This window comes from Diaporthe citri (genome assembly GCF_014595645.1).
Source record: "Diaporthe citri strain NFHF-8-4 chromosome Unknown scaffold_4, whole genome shotgun sequence".
Taxonomy (NCBI): Eukaryota; Fungi; Ascomycota; class Sordariomycetes; order Diaporthales; family Diaporthaceae; genus Diaporthe; species Diaporthe citri.
Window position 1 is genome coordinate 4,147,305 of NW_025064849.1, and position 17,568 is coordinate 4,164,872.

At 58.8% G+C, this 17,568-nt stretch overlaps 6 protein-coding genes across 6 annotated transcripts; 3 read left to right on the top strand and 3 right to left on the bottom strand.

Moving 5' to 3' along the window:
- Positions 1–516: 516 nt before the first annotated feature.
- Positions 517–1,231, bottom strand: INS49_010296 (uncharacterized protein; the record flags this gene model as incomplete). Its single annotated transcript, XM_043171022.1, has 3 exons — positions 517–658; positions 759–991; positions 1,076–1,231. 3 exons carry the CDS (start codon positions 1,229–1,231, stop codon positions 517–519), a joined length of 531 nt encoding a protein of 176 aa, XP_043025587.1.
- Positions 1,232–1,737: 506 nt separating this feature from the next.
- Positions 1,738–2,991, top strand: INS49_010297 (uncharacterized protein; the record flags this gene model as incomplete). The annotated part of the gene is made up of 1 exon (XM_043171023.1): positions 1,738–2,991. The coding sequence occupies one exon, from the start codon at positions 1,738–1,740 to the stop codon at positions 2,989–2,991; it is 1,254 nt and encodes a 417-aa protein (XP_043025588.1).
- A 6,249-nt stretch (positions 2,992–9,240) lies between these two features.
- Positions 9,241–9,770, bottom strand: INS49_010298 (uncharacterized protein; the record flags this gene model as incomplete). The annotated part of the gene is made up of 3 exons (XM_043171024.1): positions 9,241–9,273; positions 9,330–9,464; positions 9,735–9,770. The coding sequence occupies 3 exons, from the start codon at positions 9,768–9,770 to the stop codon at positions 9,241–9,243; spliced, it is 204 nt and encodes a 67-aa protein (XP_043025589.1).
- A 563-nt stretch (positions 9,771–10,333) lies between these two features.
- INS49_010299 (uncharacterized protein) lies at positions 10,334–11,967 on the top strand (the record flags this gene model as incomplete). The annotated part of the gene is made up of 3 exons (XM_043171025.1): positions 10,334–10,460; positions 10,546–11,559; positions 11,621–11,967. The coding sequence occupies 3 exons, from the start codon at positions 10,334–10,336 to the stop codon at positions 11,965–11,967; spliced, it is 1,488 nt and encodes a 495-aa protein (XP_043025590.1).
- A 2,016-nt stretch (positions 11,968–13,983) lies between these two features.
- INS49_010300 (uncharacterized protein) lies at positions 13,984–15,000 on the top strand (the record flags this gene model as incomplete). Its single annotated transcript, XM_043171026.1, has 3 exons — positions 13,984–14,010; positions 14,166–14,308; positions 14,487–15,000. 3 exons carry the CDS (start codon positions 13,984–13,986, stop codon positions 14,998–15,000), a joined length of 684 nt encoding a protein of 227 aa, XP_043025591.1.
- A 324-nt stretch (positions 15,001–15,324) lies between these two features.
- Positions 15,325–16,656, bottom strand: INS49_010301 (uncharacterized protein; the record flags this gene model as incomplete). The annotated part of the gene is made up of 1 exon (XM_043171027.1): positions 15,325–16,656. One exon carries the CDS (start codon positions 16,654–16,656, stop codon positions 15,325–15,327), a length of 1,332 nt encoding a protein of 443 aa, XP_043025592.1.
- Positions 16,657–17,568: the final 912 nt, after the last annotated feature.

Consider the following 17,568-nt stretch of genomic DNA (forward strand, 5'->3'; position numbering starts at 1 on the left):
TGGAAGCAACGTCGTTCCCATGATCCGTGAGGGAAAAGAAACCGCTCCGGTGAATCGGGCAACAACGTGGGGAGGAGAAAGACCACCCCACGGCTCAGGTCGGGGGGCGAGCCAGTTTATCAAGTTGAGGCGATTGAATGCAGAGGTCAGAACCCACTGTGTCTTACGAATCGGACGTATTTCAACTAGGCGTGCCATGCCAAGTGCGTTGTGCTCTCGTATTGGTGTTCGTAGGGTCGGCTCTGCATGTAATTTATCTTGAGGCTCCAGTGGGCCACCCCCCGGTAGTTTCTGCGCATGGCGAGCAGTACCAACAATCGTTGTGTGTCACAATTACGGCCAGGAGATCGATCACTTGAGGGTTCGAGTAGCCCTTGCCGTGACCCCATGCTCACAGAGAAGTCTGCCTCATACGTGTAGAACTCTGCTTGGAAAATTGACTGCGTTCTTGATCTATCTGCACTCGTTGACCCATATGATACAAGGCTCGCAGTGCCCCTCGTCCACGTCCCTCATTTACTCCGTCTTCGCCAGCCCCAGCTTCTTCGCTTTCCTTGCCTCCTCGTCCAGATGCTGCTTTTGGTAGTGCTGTATGACCTGGTCCAGGTTGGCGTAGTGGCCGGCCGGGACGTTGTTGGGGCTTCCGGAGTCGATGAGCCTGTTTTGAAGCAAATTAGCCACCGCATGTCGAGGACACCCCAGGCACATAGAATTGACCAGCCAAACGGGCCCCAAAATAGAAGAAGAATCCAACTCACTCTGGTGTCCTCAGCTCGTATCCCGGGTCCTTCTGCGACGTCGCGAATAGATGCTTGTCCCGGGCCGCCTGGTCCTTGATGTCGGAGCGGAGAGTGTTTCTGTACTCCCACGTCTGCTGGGACTCAGCCCTGAAGCTGTCCACCCATTTGGCCAGGCTGGAGTTCTCGTCGCGGGAGATGGAGTAGGCGAACATGGAGAGGCCGATGGCGCCGAGGGAGATGTACAGGCCCAGCTGGGAGGAGAATGTTAGCTACTGGTTCTCCACCCTGACTCCTTCGATGCCCAGGAAAGAGCTCTAACTCATGGGCAAACGTACTCCTGGCGACTCCTCTACCTGCGGGGCGTGGTGGTGGTCGTGGTGGTCGCCGTGGCCATGGTCGGATGCGTACGATCGGGTGGCCTGTCGCGGGGCGATGGCTGCCGGCCTAGCCCTTCGGGCGACATAGGCCGCTCTTTGTCTGACGGCCAGCATTTTGAAGTCTGGTCGATTTTGCGCTGTCAATTGGCTCGTCTTCTCTTCAGGCTGATTGCTCTCGTTGTGACGATGCTGGGCAACCCAAAGCTTCCCTCCCGCAGTCCCCACGTGCTGAGTCAGCAGGTCTCGGGGTGTGTCTGGTTGGTCCGTGCTCCACCCGTTCCTGCCACTCGAGCTGGCCAGTTTGGTCAGCCGTGCCCACTTGCCAAGTTGCCTCTCTGAGGGCTTGAATGGGAGGCGATGTGGCATGGGAATCTGTCCTTTCTGAAGGCTTCTATTTCTATCTTTTGACTCATCTTCTGACTTGTAAACGTGGCTACTCAGATGGTGAATATTTCATGCTTCGTTCCCATTTCTACATTCCAACAAGCCTCTTAATTATCTTTGTTGTCGCAAATTGTACAGCATTTAACTCGGAGACGCATCACAAATCGGCGAGGGCCTCACACTTCTATAACTTTTTTCTTTACTTTCTCACACTGTTGTTATCATCATATTGAGAAATGAGCAGCCACAAAGCACCGTCACGGCTATCGGCCGGGTCAAGTGCAGCCTTATTCCTGTTTCTCATTTTCGCCCTTTTGACGTTCGGCGCATCGGCCAGCACAAATTCCGAAGGCAGCACATCAAAAAAAGGAGAAAAGAGCGACTTGATCTGCCATACAGAGAATCCATCCGATTGCTATCCCAGAGTGTTTGAGCCAACGGATGAGTTCCAGACGGTCCATGAGGACCAGGAGATACCGCCAGGGCTACATGTCAGGCTGGACGTGAACACGGGAAAGAGGGAGGCAAAGATCAACGACCCGAACGAGGCGGATCCCGCGCTCGAGGGTCTACCGGTGGATTCGTCGGTGGTGGTTATCGAAGGGCAGGAAGATTTGGACGCGGAAAGCAAACCACAGATCCCAAAAGGCGCGCCCAAGTATGAGTCCGTCGGGAAGATCAAGGAGCCACAGGACGAGAAGCAGTCTTTCCGCGACTCCCTGACGGTTCTCAAGACCCTCGCGCTCAACGACCGGCCGATCGGCGCGGCCCTGGACATTCTGGACGACATCTCACACGACATCTACTACGGTCTCAAGATCGCCGAGGACACGGGCGCGATCAAGGAGCTTCTGTGTATGATGAGTTCGCAGGACGTCTTCTCAAAGAACGGGGAGGACGAGGTGGTCAAGCAGGCGGGCCTGGCGGCCTCGATCGTCGGGTCGTCCCTGCAGAACAACCAGAAGGCGCTCCAAGAGGTCGAGAGCGCCTGGGACGACATCAGCAAGACGGAATGTGCCGGCACAGACAGGGAACTCAGCAAGGCAGTCTTCAACATGCTGACTCCGGATATGTCCGCGGGCGAGGCCGCCACCGGGGCCGAGGCCAGCCTCCTGAGCCTCACGAAAGCCAAGACGGCGGCGCTGAGGGGCCTGATCAAGAGCCCGGTCATCCGGGACGACTTCCTCGCGAACGGCGGCATGGCGCAGATTCTCGAGGTCCTGTCCATCGAGAGGCCCGAGCTGGTGCCCGCGAAGCAGAAGCTCGCGAACCTGGTGTTGGACAACTTCCTGGACGAGAGCATGGGCGCCACCCTGGGCGTCTGGCCGAGGCCGGGAGAGGTCGACCACAAGTGGGACTACAAGCTCAAGACCCTCGCGAAGCTGCACAAGGCGGACAAGGACCACTGGAGCGCGGAGCTGTGGAAGCGTCTGCAGGAGCAGAGGAAGGCAGAGAGGGCGCAGGCTGGGAGCTCGCGTAGCGAGTTGTAGAGCGGCATACCTATAGACCAGGATCGGTTTGCGAGAAGAATGATACCCATGAATTTGCATCAACAAGTACGTGACAAGCGCTTAGATCTAGGCCAAGGTCGGCTGCCTCGGTGTTTGATTTGATGGTCTATCGTGATGTGTCTTCCACAGGAATGATTGCGAGCTGCCTGTCGTCCACGACCGAGACCTGTCTGTGCACCTGATAGCAAGAGTATCTTCAAGGGCATCACCGGGTGTCAAGATTGCTTATCTCTGTGCCGTCAAATGAGAGCTCATACGTGCATTCAGACGCCAGGCCAGCAAACTCTCATGTCTGGACCTGTCGAGGATGTCTGAGACATTCAAGATCACGGGACTGTCTCCTGCGCGCTTCACGATGCTTAGCAACAGTGTCATATTCTTCCATGAGCCACTAATTCCTACATACGCGCCGTCCTGACGTGGTCACATGAGCCCCGATCAGGAGACACATCGAGCTCAAAGGCCAGTGTTTCCTCAGACAGGCCAGTCCACCAGCTAGCCGCCATATCGTAGGCCGGGCCGTATCTGCAAGAACACCTGTGAGTCTCACAACTCACCGTGCCTGGCCGCGGCGTATCCTATTAAAATCACCTGCAGAGCAACGGCCGTGCAATCCCAGGCCGTCTTCAGGCACAGGCTCGAGGCTATTGGCGTAGAGCATCACGTCTCCTGGAAATGACCAGAGCAGATCAGACATGCAGCACGTCCGAGCATAGAGTCCAGGCCCGCGGTGGGTGAATGTGGTACACAGAAACGGATATACAAGCCAAAGACCTGCTTTGCCGTGTTCCACGAAAAGGGGGGGGGGAAAGAATTTCTCTGCGGGCCGAATGGGAGGTGCTCGCTGAGACAGGCGGCACGGCCGAAACATTCGACGCGGCCGTCTCCTCGAGCCGTGAAGTGAGCAGATTCCGGAGAATGGAATGTGCAACAGCCCGTTCTCGTCCACGCGAGGAACGAAATCGTAGGCCTTGTCTTCGCTCACGACGTTGTGCGGTCTCCATTCCGCAGACACAGCGTGGGAATCAACGGCGGTGCTTTGCTTCTTGTCCACTTGGGAAGAATGGCATTCGTCCAACCCCTCTGCCCAGCACGTCAACCGGTGATCTCCAGTGCTGAGACTGGCGGCGCCATGCCGCTACCATTGAAGTCGTGGTCTGAAGCCGTGATCCGATATCAACAGCCCTGGCTTTGCCGACCTCGACAGCCGGGTCGACTGTGATACGGACTCGGCCACGCAACTTTGATTGACTTACGGTCCCGTCGGCTCGAGCGCTGTGTGCAAGGTAGCATCAGTTAGAACAAATCTTTGGTGACCGGGATTCCACTGAAGCAACGACGTGTTCGATGTCACCCAGTAGCTCCCACTAGCCCGCCGCTGCAGCCCTGGACCCTTAAAAGCGAAGACGTGACGCGGAGAATCCGAGCCCTTGCTCCCTTGGCTCACCACTGTGTTGATCATTTTCGGTGAGTGCAGAACATAGCGCACGCGACTGAGGGAACGGGGGAGCCATGTGGCTGCGCCAGTGTTAAGGGGAACGTGTGGCTTGATCGAGCATGTTCCAACAAGTTGGCGACCAACAGCGTGGTGCACGATCCCCAACCTCGGACAGGACCGCCATAACCGATTTCCTTGCCGTTGCAATCACCGAAGGGAAATCAGGGGTTCACGAGTTTGCACCGTTCGTTCCCTGACGGGCCGAATACACACGGGAAATGATGAGCGCTGCGCGCCTGCGAGGAGAGCCGCTTCAGTCTGATCATTCCCACGTGGGCGATATGGTCGCGAGGGCAGCTGATTGGGCTCTCCGCAGGACGGAATTCCAAAACCGTGTTCATGACTTGGCGAGCTTCGGGGTCTGAACCGTTCGTGATGTTGCAGCCGATCTTGGGATGGGGGCGAGGGGGTTTGGGTAGACGAACCTGCATGAAAAAAGAGGACCGTTGCTGGAGTGCATTGCAGGCAGGCGGTCGCGACACCAGATCGATGTAACCATCCCAAGGAGTCGCCCTGCCGGTAGGTGACATACTTCGTGGGCTTCCCACCTCTCCAGCCCCAGAAACGAATCGGGTGAGACACAGATGGTTAAAGGCCGTATCGGAGCGCTGCCTTTGACGGGTAAAAGGTCTTTCGATCCTGCGCGACGGTCGACTTGACAATCTCTGTGGGACCGTTGGACAGAGAAGGGAAACGCCTCTCCTACGCGATTCGGTGACGGCTGAGCTCGGCTGTGCTGTTACCACGGAGCAGGCGTTCATCGTCCCCCTTGACGGACCTTGCGGTTCGTCTTATTCTCGCTTATGAAAGCCTGTGCCTGTCTGTGCCTGTACCTCTGCTTGTGCATGTGCATGTGCATGCACTTTGTGCGGCAAGACGTAGTCGTCGTAGAGGGAGACGACGGGACAAGTTCGGCCGCACCCATGCCCTTCCCGTCCCCTTACAATATTGTAGATGGATAATGATGGGACGAAGGATTCCTCGCGCAAGATCATGCTGAGACCACCGATTGCTGCTGTGTATCATCCGCAGGGCAAGCTGCATGGTAACCGGCCACAAGACAGGTCAGATAGGCATATCGGCCGCCATAACACGAATTTGGTTCTGCGCAGCAAGTCACTCGCAAAAGTCTCCGGAGGCTTGAGTGGCCCGCCTGTCACACCAACGCCCGATCAGCAAGAGGGCATCCCAGGCCCAAGCCCGGGCTCAGCAGGCATGACAGCCTCAGACAGACAGCGCACCGGGCAGCGGCACACTGGCAAAATGAAGAACCGGCAGCGCTCTCCTAGACGTACACAGCGGCAAAGGCGCACGGAAGGCGATGCTCGGCCGCAAAAGGAGGGTGGTATCCCGGAAGCGGAAATGATCGCCAAGGTCTCCTCTGGCTCTTCGGCCAAATCTCTCACACAGGCAGACAGGGCACAAGGGCTGAAAGGAGCCACGGCTGGCCCTGGTGCTGGGGCAGGACATCTGGATGCCTGGGAGAGGTCTGGATGTCTGGCTGACGGCGGAGGGATCTGGCATGCAGGAGGACGAGCCCATCGTGCAGCACAGCATGGGGCCAGGTCCGGTCAGCTACGACAGGAGGTAGCACTCGAGCCTGGTGATGGTTTAGGGCCAAAAAGAAAGGGATTTGATGAGCGCAGATGATTGCCCTTGCTTATTATGCAGGCCGTGGCAGCACAGCGTCAGGAGTGTGTGCATCCTGGCATCCCTGGGAAGGGTGTGGCTCGCCGCTCCTGGCGTCGAGCGCACTTGGCACTTGGTGTCGATGGGCCTAGCGAGGGCCCTATCCCACGTTAGCATTGGACAGATCTCGGGAATAGCTTGACAATCATGTCTGTGGTCTGTGGTCTGTGGTCTGTGGTCTGTGGTCTGTGGGCGGTGCGCGCTGACGGGGGCGGGAAATGCGGGAGGTGGCACACTGCGGAAGGAATAGTCTATGCCTAAAAGCCCGGTAAGGACATGGGAGCCTGGGGAAGGGGCAGAAGGGTCAAGCCACCAGAATGCGGAGTAGTGTGCAAAATTAATGAAAGTGTACCGCCCACGAGGCCCGTCAGTCAGGCAGGCAAAGCAGGCAGCCGGGTGAGAAGTGTGTATCAGCCAGCCTCGCGTGGGCTGGCCCTTCCTCTCGGCCGGGGCCCAACGGTGCTGATGGTGATGATGGAGACCACAATGGAAAGATGGCGATAGCAATGTCCGTGGATTCCAATAAGTTGCTGCTTTCAGACACGCCATACAAGCCATGCACGCTGTACGCTCCCTTTTCTCAGAGCGCCCGACAACCGTCGGAAAGGGAAAAGGTGAGAGACGGCGAGGAGAGACAGCAGCATCAGTGTCCATGGGACAAGCCAGGGCCAGCCAGGGTAGCCCGGAGGAGGAACAAAATACACAGCACACGCGAGCACACCAACCCGGCCGGGCCTGAAGAGGCATGTACCTACAGTACCTGCCAGTAGGTATCTGCTGTACGTACAGGCTACGTAGGCGCGCTGCACTGGGCCGCAGTCAGCCGGCGCGGCAAGTATAATGAAACACGTGGTAGGGGCAAACTCGCTGCTGTGCAGTAGCCCGGAGATACTCGGTACTTTTAAGCCACCTAGTGCGCGATCCCCTGCATCCCTCGGGCTTTGAAAGGCTGCCGGGGGCTGGCTGGTGGTACATGCCCAAGGCAAGCCTAGACACGCCCACCACGCGGTCGCACAGTAAGCTGAGTGCAGATGAGGAGCGCGGCTGGGGCCTGCTTTCTGCGTTCTGCACTAGGGCGACAAAGAAAGGGCCATCAGACTGACTTGACTACCTTGTGGTACATATCTACTGTCTAGACGGTACTAGATTGCGCGCAGGCTGAGACAGAAAAGGCCTCGACGGGACGAGAAGGGTGCCGTGGCCGCTGCCACTGCCACTGCCGTTGCATGATACGAGCATGTGTGTCCCACCTGCGGTCTTTTTCTCCTTCTTCTACTTGTCGTCCTCCTTGCACGTTCTTCTCCATTGCTACTATTCTTGTTACCGGTCTGGGGCTGCTGCTGCTGCTGCTACCGCTGCTGCGACGAGCTCCGAGGTCCGTCCTGGGCAAATCCTCGGATCAGAGATCGCAATAGGCCAGGCCCCACGCGTCGGGGCAAAAGAAAAACCTTGAAGGAACGGTGCATCGTGGCTCCTGGGAGCAAGCCTGGATGCACCTTCCAGGACGGGACGAGAGCAGCAAATCATCACATGGGGCAGGCATGGCGGCAGGTGGCAGGTGGCAGGCGCTCTTTGTTGAAGGGTGGGTGGGAAGGGGATGAGGGGGGCCAAAGGCTCCACTCGAGTGCGGCGGGAGCAACATCAGCATGCGAGAAGGCCTCGTGGCATTTCTGCTCGTAAAACTCTATGCACGGTCCAGTAATAACAAGTGCGAGCAGTAAGCACAAAGGCTCGCAGTAGCGGAAGATGTGCATGACAGGTACCGGCTGTTAGCCGATTGCGCCGGCCGCGTGCATGACTCTTGATCTCGAAATACATAGGGTACCTGGAGCCCAGACCTGCACATTGCCGCCAACCTTTTCCAACTCCCCATGGCAGGGGTGTGATGCGTGGTATGTGGGCATGTGTGTGTGCGTGTGGGCGAGTCCCGCCGGATGGATCGTCGGAGGTACGAGGGTACCTTGGTACGGGGTACACAGCACCGCACGGCACCGCATACGTGCGGTACAGTACCCGGGTAACGAGCAGCAGCAGGCCATTTCAACTGACTACTGCTACTGTACCGTCGATTCCTGCTGCTGCTGTGTAGTCCACATCAGGGAGCGACCACGGTCAGGACGTGCTGCAACCGGTGTACAGAGATCTCCATTTTCCTACGAGAGCGCACCGCAGTCCTGCAGTGATGCAGGTCTTCCCCGGCCCCTGCACAGCACCACAAACCCACCATCCACCCACTGGCCACCCACCACTCACCACACACCACACCCCTCCCCATCGAGCCAGAACCACATTCGGCTTCGAATGCCACGCTTCCTGCCCTTCCTAGTCCCCATGGCCCGCCTGCAGCACGCTTTCTCGGCCGCCCACGCCCACGCTCACTCCCTGCCCTTGACCCACGAACCCTGCCCCTGCCCACGCTTCCTTCTGCTGCTGCCGCTGCTCGTGCCCTTGCCCCTGTCCCTGCCCCATGAGCCCTTTCCCTCATTGTGCCTTCCCTTCTGGGTCTCGCGCCCCGTTCCCTCATGTCCACTCGATCCATGTCTCCTCTCGCAGGAGTGTCTCTCCCCAGTTTTCCCACCTACGGCATGTACCTAAACTAAACCTCACGCCGCCCGTACCCTACAGCTGGTCTGATACTTGTCTGTCTCCGAACGGGGGCCTGGCCTTCTTCTTCTTGCTAACATCATGTTGCAATCAATCACCCTGTGTACACATCTGGTAGCTACCTAGGAGCAGTAGATAAGTAGTGACATGAGGAAACGACTGCAGTGTGCCTCGTTGCCCCGTGCGCGTGCCGTCGTGCGAGTGTGGAGTGCGAGTGTCAGTGTCAGTGTCAGTAGGCTATGTGCTCTTCTTGTCCTCCCGTCCTTCGTCAATTTTGGCGGCCAAGTCCAAGTCAAGTCCAAGTCAGGTCGAATCAGGAAGAGCCGTCCCGCGTGGCCCCAATCTTCCTATTGGCCTTCTCCCCCTCCGGACCCAATGTCTTTTCCTGCACACCATCAAGGCGAACCTAACTCCCCCGGCTTTCCCTTTCCCTTCGATCAAAGGCCCGAGTCTTGGTTGATTCTCACGGCCTGGGACTTGACCCTTTCAGCAAAAACTCAATTCCCAAGGTGCTTACTGTGCTTACCTGGACATTGAATCCTCCCACGGTCTCGGTCTCCTCCTCGTCCTCTTCTTGCCGCTTCCACTGGCTGCCCTCGTTCTCGACTTCATCTCCCTCCTCCTCCTCCTTCTCCTCGTGGCCCTTCCTGACCCTGTGTCCCTGTGTCCCTTCCTGACCCTGTGTCCTGCGCCCTGCCCTGCCCTGCCCTGCCCTGCCCTATCCGTCCAATATACTCCACTCGCCGGTACGGATCACGGGGCTGGTAACCGCCTTCGGATGTTAGTGTTCGGCACAAGCTGGTGAGGCTCTCGGTCATAATAAGCCTGCTGCTGCTAGTCCAGGTTCCGTGCGAGACCCATCAACGTTCGTCGCCCAACTAAAAAAACCCACATCCACAACCACCCGCACCCACCACCAGCACACCCTTACACTCTTCCGCGCCCGTGCGAAATCGATTCGACCCATCCTCGCTGGTCCTGACCCGTTCCCCGTCCCCCGTCGGCTTGGCCCTGAATCTGAATCGAATCTGAGAGTGCGCAGAACAGACACAGCCTAGCCAGTCCCGCCGAACCCACGCCTGGCTTCGATCGCCGTTGCCCTTCAGTCCATCTCGTCTCTTTGTTCATCAACCACGTCGTTCATTCTAAAGTCGTTCATTTCCTCCCCACCCGGTTGGACATACATATACACGCATCCACACTATAGCTATATGGGACTACGCCCCGCCCTGTTCGTGTAATAGCACGCTGGCCCTTGCCACCCTCATCAACAGCGCGCATCATCTCTCAAACTCCCGCGACCTCAGGACACCACGAGACTGAGATCAACCCATCCCGCTTTCAGTCTCTATACCCCCAGGACGTCATCCCTCCCGCCCCGCAATACCGGCCACGTCTTCCTGGCGCCATACGCAATTTTTTTTTTCTTACTGTTGGGCCTCTTCACTCGTCTTCTTTCACACAGCACCACCGCGGTAATCTCTCCGGGATTCAAGCATCCGACTTGAGCCCAAAGGAAACAAATGCGCCATGGCTACTACCGAACAGTCCCGTCCCGCTTCGCAGAAGCTTCCCGCAGGGCTGGCCGGTGTTCTGAACCCCTCCGACGACAATAGGGATTCGGCTTACTACTCGAGCACCGACGCATCTAGCAAACGTGAGTCGAGCCCACGCGGTGGCGGTGTCGTGCCTGTGATCGTCAATTGACCCGAGAGCTGACCTTTACCCCCTCGTGCCTGTAGACACCTCAGCCGCATCATACCATGCCGTCAATGTCTTCAGCCCTACGAATGGCGGCTTCCACCAGTCACAAAACGACAAGACGCCCTCGCCCACCACCACCAACCTGCTGCCGCAGCCTCTGATATCCCCGGTGACCAGCAATATGAGCGTTGCGTCAATCGTGTCCCCGACCAGCCCTGCCGGCCCCGACGCACGGTACCTGGACCGCCACCTGTCCATCGACTCCGCCCCTAACAGCGCAACATTGGCCGTCGAGACAGGTGAGCCCATGTCCAGGCGCGAGAGCGTCGACAGCCGCATGAACCAGGACTTTGGGGGCATGAGGCTCGGCGCATCCCCCTACGCGAGCAACAACCACTCCACGACCTCGATCCAGAACACCCTGCAGCAACAGCGGAATCCCAGGACAGGAGGCATGGAGAGCCTGTCAGTCCACCGCATCTCGAATGGCTACCAGCCCAGCACCGAGCGCAACCCAATCGATGGCACTATCAAGGTCGTCCGAACCGCACCGACCATCACGGGCCCCACCACAGGCACCATCGCTCGCGCGGCCGAGCCCACCAAGGGCCAGGCCTGGGCTTTTCCGGAGGAGGAACTACATCGTATGCCCTCGGGCGCCCAGTCACTGATCGACTCTAGGAGGAGCAGTGTGGCAGAGTCTTTCGCCAGCAGCCAGTGGACTGCCGAGTCTAGGCTGCCACCAGGTCAGCGGAGGTTGGACGAAGGCCTCACGCCCCCTGACTACCAGCGAATGTCGAGCAATTCGGGCGAGTTCCCCGCGGTCCACCACCACTCGCTACAACACAAACAGCTGGGGGATCTGCAGGCCGAGGATGCGGCTGCGGCGGCTGGTGCACAGCCATACAGCAGGACCCCGGAGCTGCGTGTCAGCCACAAGCTCGCGGAGAGGAAGCGCAGGACGGAGATGAAAGAGCTTTTCGAGCAACTGAGGGATCTGATGCCGCAGGAGCGGGGCTCCAAGGCGTCCAAGTGGGAAATCCTGTCCAAAGGTTAGTCGGCAGCTAAGAATTTATGTGTGTGGAGGAGGCCTCATGACTGACCATTCTACAGCAATCACCGAGCACCAACGACAGACTGATACTATCAAGTACCTGCAGCAACAGAACCATACGATCGTGAGTGATGTGGACATGATGAGGCGCGAGCTCGCTGCAGCCAGGATGGAGAACTCGCAGCTGAGGGGGGAGCTGAGCGCCGTGTCGTCAAGTCAGGGCGCCGGCTCCCACAATTCGGCACCCCCTACCGGCTCATTTGCTCAAAAAGACGCCCAACGCCCAGAGCTGCCTCCCCTGCGGTCGCTCAGCGGCGAGGTGCCAACGGCTCCCGAGTCCATGGCTGGTGTCCAGTACGAGCAGCCCAGATTCGCCGGCTACCGCGCACCTGATGTCAGATATTAGAGGGCCATTTGGTGATGCCGTGGCCTTCAGCGCCGATGGCTGTCCTGGGAACCGACACGAATAATGCTTTGAACATTGGATGACCCCATCTGTGGTATACGGTGCGCGACTGGATCTGTTGAACCGTGGCGGCGAGTACTAGACGGCAATGATTCGACTCCCAATGTTGTTGACCACACAAGCGCGTTGTTTCGGCAGAATCGCCCACTTCAATTTTTACAATGGGGATGATTTGATGGCGCACGAAATGACGATACCTTTCATGGGCATTCCCTCGACCACCTGGTGGACAACTCCTTCACGAACATAGACGCGACCCGGCGTCTTGGATGATCCATGAGCCTTGGCCCCTGATTCTACGAGACCTTTTTGTTGTGGCAGAGAGCACTCCTCTCCGCTCTGGCTTGCGCAAGGCTTGTCCCTTGCGGCAAAGCGTCTCGCAGACACGACCTGTCCAGGGCCAAGGGTCGCCCTGCTCTTCCTCTTTCCCTGCACCAACCAACGTGCAGGTTTCCTTTGTCTATTCGGAAAGAAAATAAGAGATGCGGCGGATATGGCGGCCGAACGGGCTGTGCCCATTCCAACGTTTTGGGTTTTGGTTTTCTTTTTTACGTTTCTGGCGGTGGCGAGAGAGAAGTAGTCAGAGAGACTTGGGCATACCGGATTGCCTTTTTTACTTTGTTGTGTGTGCTCGGTTCTCTGTTGATTGATGGATTGCATATACCCATTGTAACTTCACTCAGGCGTCTGTCCACAGTTGGTTGTGGTGGTATGGGAGCGACGTGTCTAAAAAAAAGAAACGGACGGGCCGCATCAGTCCTAGGAGGCAGGGAGGACGGCGGAACGTATAGACACTTCTCCTGGGAACTGCTATTACTACCTGGCCGGACGGGCCAGACATTTTGGGATCGCAACAGTAGTTGTGAGAACATTAGGCGACGGACTGGAGGATCAAAACGGGGTGGGGAGGGGGGGTTGTGTGGCGGGAGGGTGTCCCGGAGATGTTGTTGGATCTGTGTCCAGGTCTACGGACGGTTATTGTGGGGAGGGCCCAACACGAGGCATCGCGAAGCCGCGTTTATTAGATGTACTGTGAAGATGTATAACCACGTCTGGTCAGCCTGGCCCTTCCTGTCAGCTCCGATCAGAGGGGCAGCGCAGGGCCATATAATTCAAATCAAATATATCTATACATACACACATATCCACATATCCACATTTCTGCATACCTACCTAAGCCACGGAACCGTGCGTTTTTTGCTTGTATGATGATGCCATCGCCAGCGCCCGTCTTTTAGATCCAGCTGGATCTGGATCTGGATCTGGATCTCCCTCGGGATGCCCTAGTGTCTACGGGCGGCCGTGCTCTGTCAGTTCTCAGACCGCGTCCCCAGATGGCTGGGCGCCTTTCACATGCCAGAGATCTGATGTGAGCAGGGCCGGACCAGGGTGGGGGGGAGAGGGTTCGGTTCCTTTGGTCCTCTGGTCCTAGGGGCCTCGAATCCGGGGGACGGCGGCTCGAGTCGTTGGAAGCTTAGGGGCGGCGAGAACCTGCGTCATGCTGGGTGGCCGCGGGTCGTGGGGAACCCTGGCCCAGCCTAGCACGCCTAGCCGACCGCATGTGCCCGTTGGCCGACTTTGTTCGTTGACCCGGAACACCAGTTGCCGCTCCTCGACATTGTTCAAGGAATCTGCCGACCTGCTTCTTACATCCACACATACACAAAACATATCGCTACTCTCTCCTTGACTTCATCTGTCCCTTTTCTTCTCACTCTCTTGGTCGTCTCTTCAAACGCGCTGAGGTTTCCGGAACACTGTCGTTGGTTCTCCCTTACTCTGCTTGCTGTTGCGCGCAACGTCGTCCGCATTTGGGGTACCGCAGTGCCGGGGCAGTCGCCAGCGCCCATACCGGTGTGCCGAGGTAACGGACTGAAGCAAGCCAGCCACTTCCCCCTTTTCACAACAACGGCCAGCGAGCACACGCACACACATACATAAACACATTTCTCGATCATGTCGTCCTCACTACAGAGCATACAGGTGAGCGCGTCCCCCCTGGTGGTGGAGTGACTGAGGCTCGGGGTTTGGACATGAATTCGGCGCATGAGACGCAGACGGCTGCGCCGATCTGAACCTGACCCGCACTGGGCCTGAGCATGAGCTCGAAACTGACATGCGCTGACACCCCAACGCAGACCGCGATCGAGCGCGTCATCCTCGACCCAAAGTACCATGACGTCCTCGCCGTGCTCAAGGGCGCGCGCAACGGCGCCGTGTACGGCACCAAGGTGCGGTTTCCGCACGCCCTGGTCATGATATGTCTGTTCCGGTCTGGCACGTAAGTTGTTCATCACATCCAAGGGACGCTCATCCTACCTCACCCACCACCGTACACACTCAAAAGTGGGCCCTCCTTTTCCTCCCTCTCCCTTCCACTGTCACACCACCATCACCACCATCACCACCAGCAGCTGCACACAAGAACCACGAAAGTCCGCTGACACGCCCACCCACAGCGTCCGCGAGAAGGCCTGGCTCATCTTCCGCGCCACGCGCACGCACGCGCGCAACCTGGCCAAGTTCGCAACGATCTACAAGCTGACGTGCCTGATCCTCAAGCACCTGGGGCCCACCCCGGGCAAGGAAGGCACGCACGACAGCCTGGTGGCCGGGCTGGTGGGCGGGTACATGGTGTTCGGGCGGCGGTCGCCCCGGTCGGGCCGCATCTCGAGCGTCAACCAGCAGATCTGCATCTACGTGTTCGCGCGCGTCGTCCTGGCGCTGGCGAAGTTGTCCGTGAAGGAGGGCTCGCCGTTCGCGCTTCCCGTGGTGTCGAAGGGGAAGGCCGCGGATGCCGTCAGCTACTACGCCTGGCCTGTGTTTGCGAGCGCAAGCTGGGGCATGGTCATGTGGCTGTTCCGCTGGCACCCGGAGGACCTGCAGCCTAGTTTGCGGTCTAGCATGAGCTACATCTACGCGCAGAGCGACCACTGGGACGGGCTGAGGAACTTTGCGTGGCATAACAAATAGGTGGGGGCGGGCAGACGACTCGGCGCACTTAGAGTCGAGGCAAGACGCGGAGGGACGACATGATACGATTTGGTGTGTTACTGTACAGCATTTAGGCGTTTTGGGAGGGCTCATATCTGGCTTTGGATGGTAGGAGGGGATGGGGAGGCGGAATAGGCGCAGGTGGAACAAGTAAACGTAGAGTACCCGGTTCCGACGTTGGGACAGCATATCACACAACACCTGTATAGACGTAGACAGCAAGCAGCATTGAGAGTCCGCAAACTCGTGGCGAGGTCGATCTGGTTTCAAGTGTTTTTGGATTTCCTATGTGATGCTCGAGTTTTATAGATGCCGCCACCCGTTCATCCACATGATCTGCTTCTCGTTGATGAGGCACGAAACCCCAGGCTCTCGCCGGGGCTCACCCTCAGGAGCATCAGCCACCCACTGCCGCAGCCTCTTCGTAACAGTGGCGCTCTCGACGTGGTGAGACAGGCCGGCCCTCCACGCCAGCCAGCGGTGGGCCCAGGCACCCACGACGGTGGCCCATGCTCCCGGGAACTTCTCTCCGTCCACCGCGCGGACGGCCTCGTAGGCGGGGTCGCTGTAGCCGACGCGCACGTTGGGGTTGAGCCACACCCCTCCGCCGGAGCCCGTCTCGGCGCTGAGCGGGTTGTCGGCGTGGATGAGGCAGCACTCGCTGCCCTCGAGGTGCAGGTCGGCGAGGGCGTCCGGGATGGCGCGGAAGCGCAGGGGCGGGTCGGCGCGGAAGGGCCCCGCGTCGAAGATGACCATGCCGTTCCAGCACGAGGCGACGCGCACCGGCTCCGAGCGGGAGGCCGCGTCCCGCGCGGGCCCCGCTTGGAACCACGGCCAGTAGTTGCTGGCCGTCTTGCGGCCCTCACCGTCGCGCAGGGCGAAGGTGTCGTAGTAGGCCGGCGGGTGCTTGTAGTCCATGCTGCATGCGGCGGCGTAGGCGCCGCCCCGCGTGTTGTGCAGCGTCACGAAGTCGTCGACGTCGAAGATGACGTCGTTGATCCACAGGACCTTGTCGAAGGTGACGCCTTGCTTCTCCTCCAGCTCGCGCATCGGCTCCATGGCGCGGTTGCGCTCGCGGGCCAGGTAGGTGATGCGCCGCTTGTCGTAGACCTTGTCCTCCTGGTTCCAGATCCAGCCCTCCTGGCGCGGGGCGTCCGGGGCCGGCCGGGCCCACATGTCGTCGAGCTGCTCCCAGACCGTCTGCCCGAGCGTGACGGTGTTGGGGACTCGGCGCGCGTCGAGCTGGGCCTTGAGGGCCGTCAGCTTGTCCTTTGTGTCGTCCTGCGAGCCGGACTCGAGGGCGGAGAAGTACACGTTGGCGGGGCCGAGGTAGTCGACGAGGGCGAGAACCGCGGTGCCCCAGCCTGGGAGGATCGCCCCCGTGTTGCGGTGGACCGAGACTATGAAGAAGGTTTCGTTGCCGGCGGCGCCGGGCCCGTGAAGGTCGGTGCTGCTGCTGCTGCCGCTGCTGCGAAGTCCATGGCGCTTGAGGGAGGGGAGGGTCGTTCGGGAGGTGATCGGTCGGTGACGGAGGAGCAGGATGACGTCGATGGTGAAGAAGAAGAGCAGCAGGGCGATGATGGAACGCCTCCTCTGTCGCAGGCGCCGGAGGAGGAGTCGGGAGGGGATGATCATGACAGGTGGGAGGAAGGCGTCGTGGTGGTGGTGGTCATGACGGTCGTCTGCAGGGAGAGTCTTTGGCCACACGAGAGCTTCCAGAGGCTTCGAGAGGGCTGCTTCATATTTGAACAAGGTCGGGAGTGCCGGCCTGGCAGGAGGGCCAAGTGGCTTCCTGGCTCAAAGGAAGGTGGAAGTGAGGGTGCTCAGGCTCCGTCTGGGGTGTCAGGGGCAGTGCACAAGCAAAAGCCAAGGAAGGGGAACTGAAAGGGAGCAGACGGAGGTGAGCTCTCCTTCTCCTTGTCCTTGTGCCCCCTCCACGGACGCACATACACAAACACAAACACAAACACAAACACAAAACACAAACACAGAGCGGGCGAGATTGTCGCAGGATCCAGCACTACCCACCGGGTGAGCTCACCGTCCAGCTCTTCGTGGCTGCCTGGGTTGCACGCATGCGGCCAAGGCTCGTCAGTGACAAACCTGTACCCCATCCAGAGCGGCTTATAAGCAGATCACCCGAGGTGCAAGGTGAAAGCTGCGGTTCAATGGCTGGCACGTCTGCTTACTGTTGTCTTGGCCCCCTCCTGCCGCATGCAAGCATGCTCGGCATGGTCTAGTGCAAACGGGAAGCTGTTGGTGAGGTCAGACCGGGGCTCTTTCCATCGCACCTGTCGCAGCCCCTTTCCGTCTTGACACAGACCAACACGCCTAGAGGCCAAGGACAGAGGTCGTCTCGCTTGTTGCTGAACGAGAGTGACGAGAGTGATCCATATCAAAGACACGCGTGCGCATCACGAGCACGAGTGTCTGTTCTAAATCGGTCAAGTTGCAGTCTCTCGCGAGCAACGTGCTGTACGAGGTGAGATATGACGAGGAGCGCCCACGAGAGATATGCAGCGGAGCCGTCTCACGGCGAGGACCTGG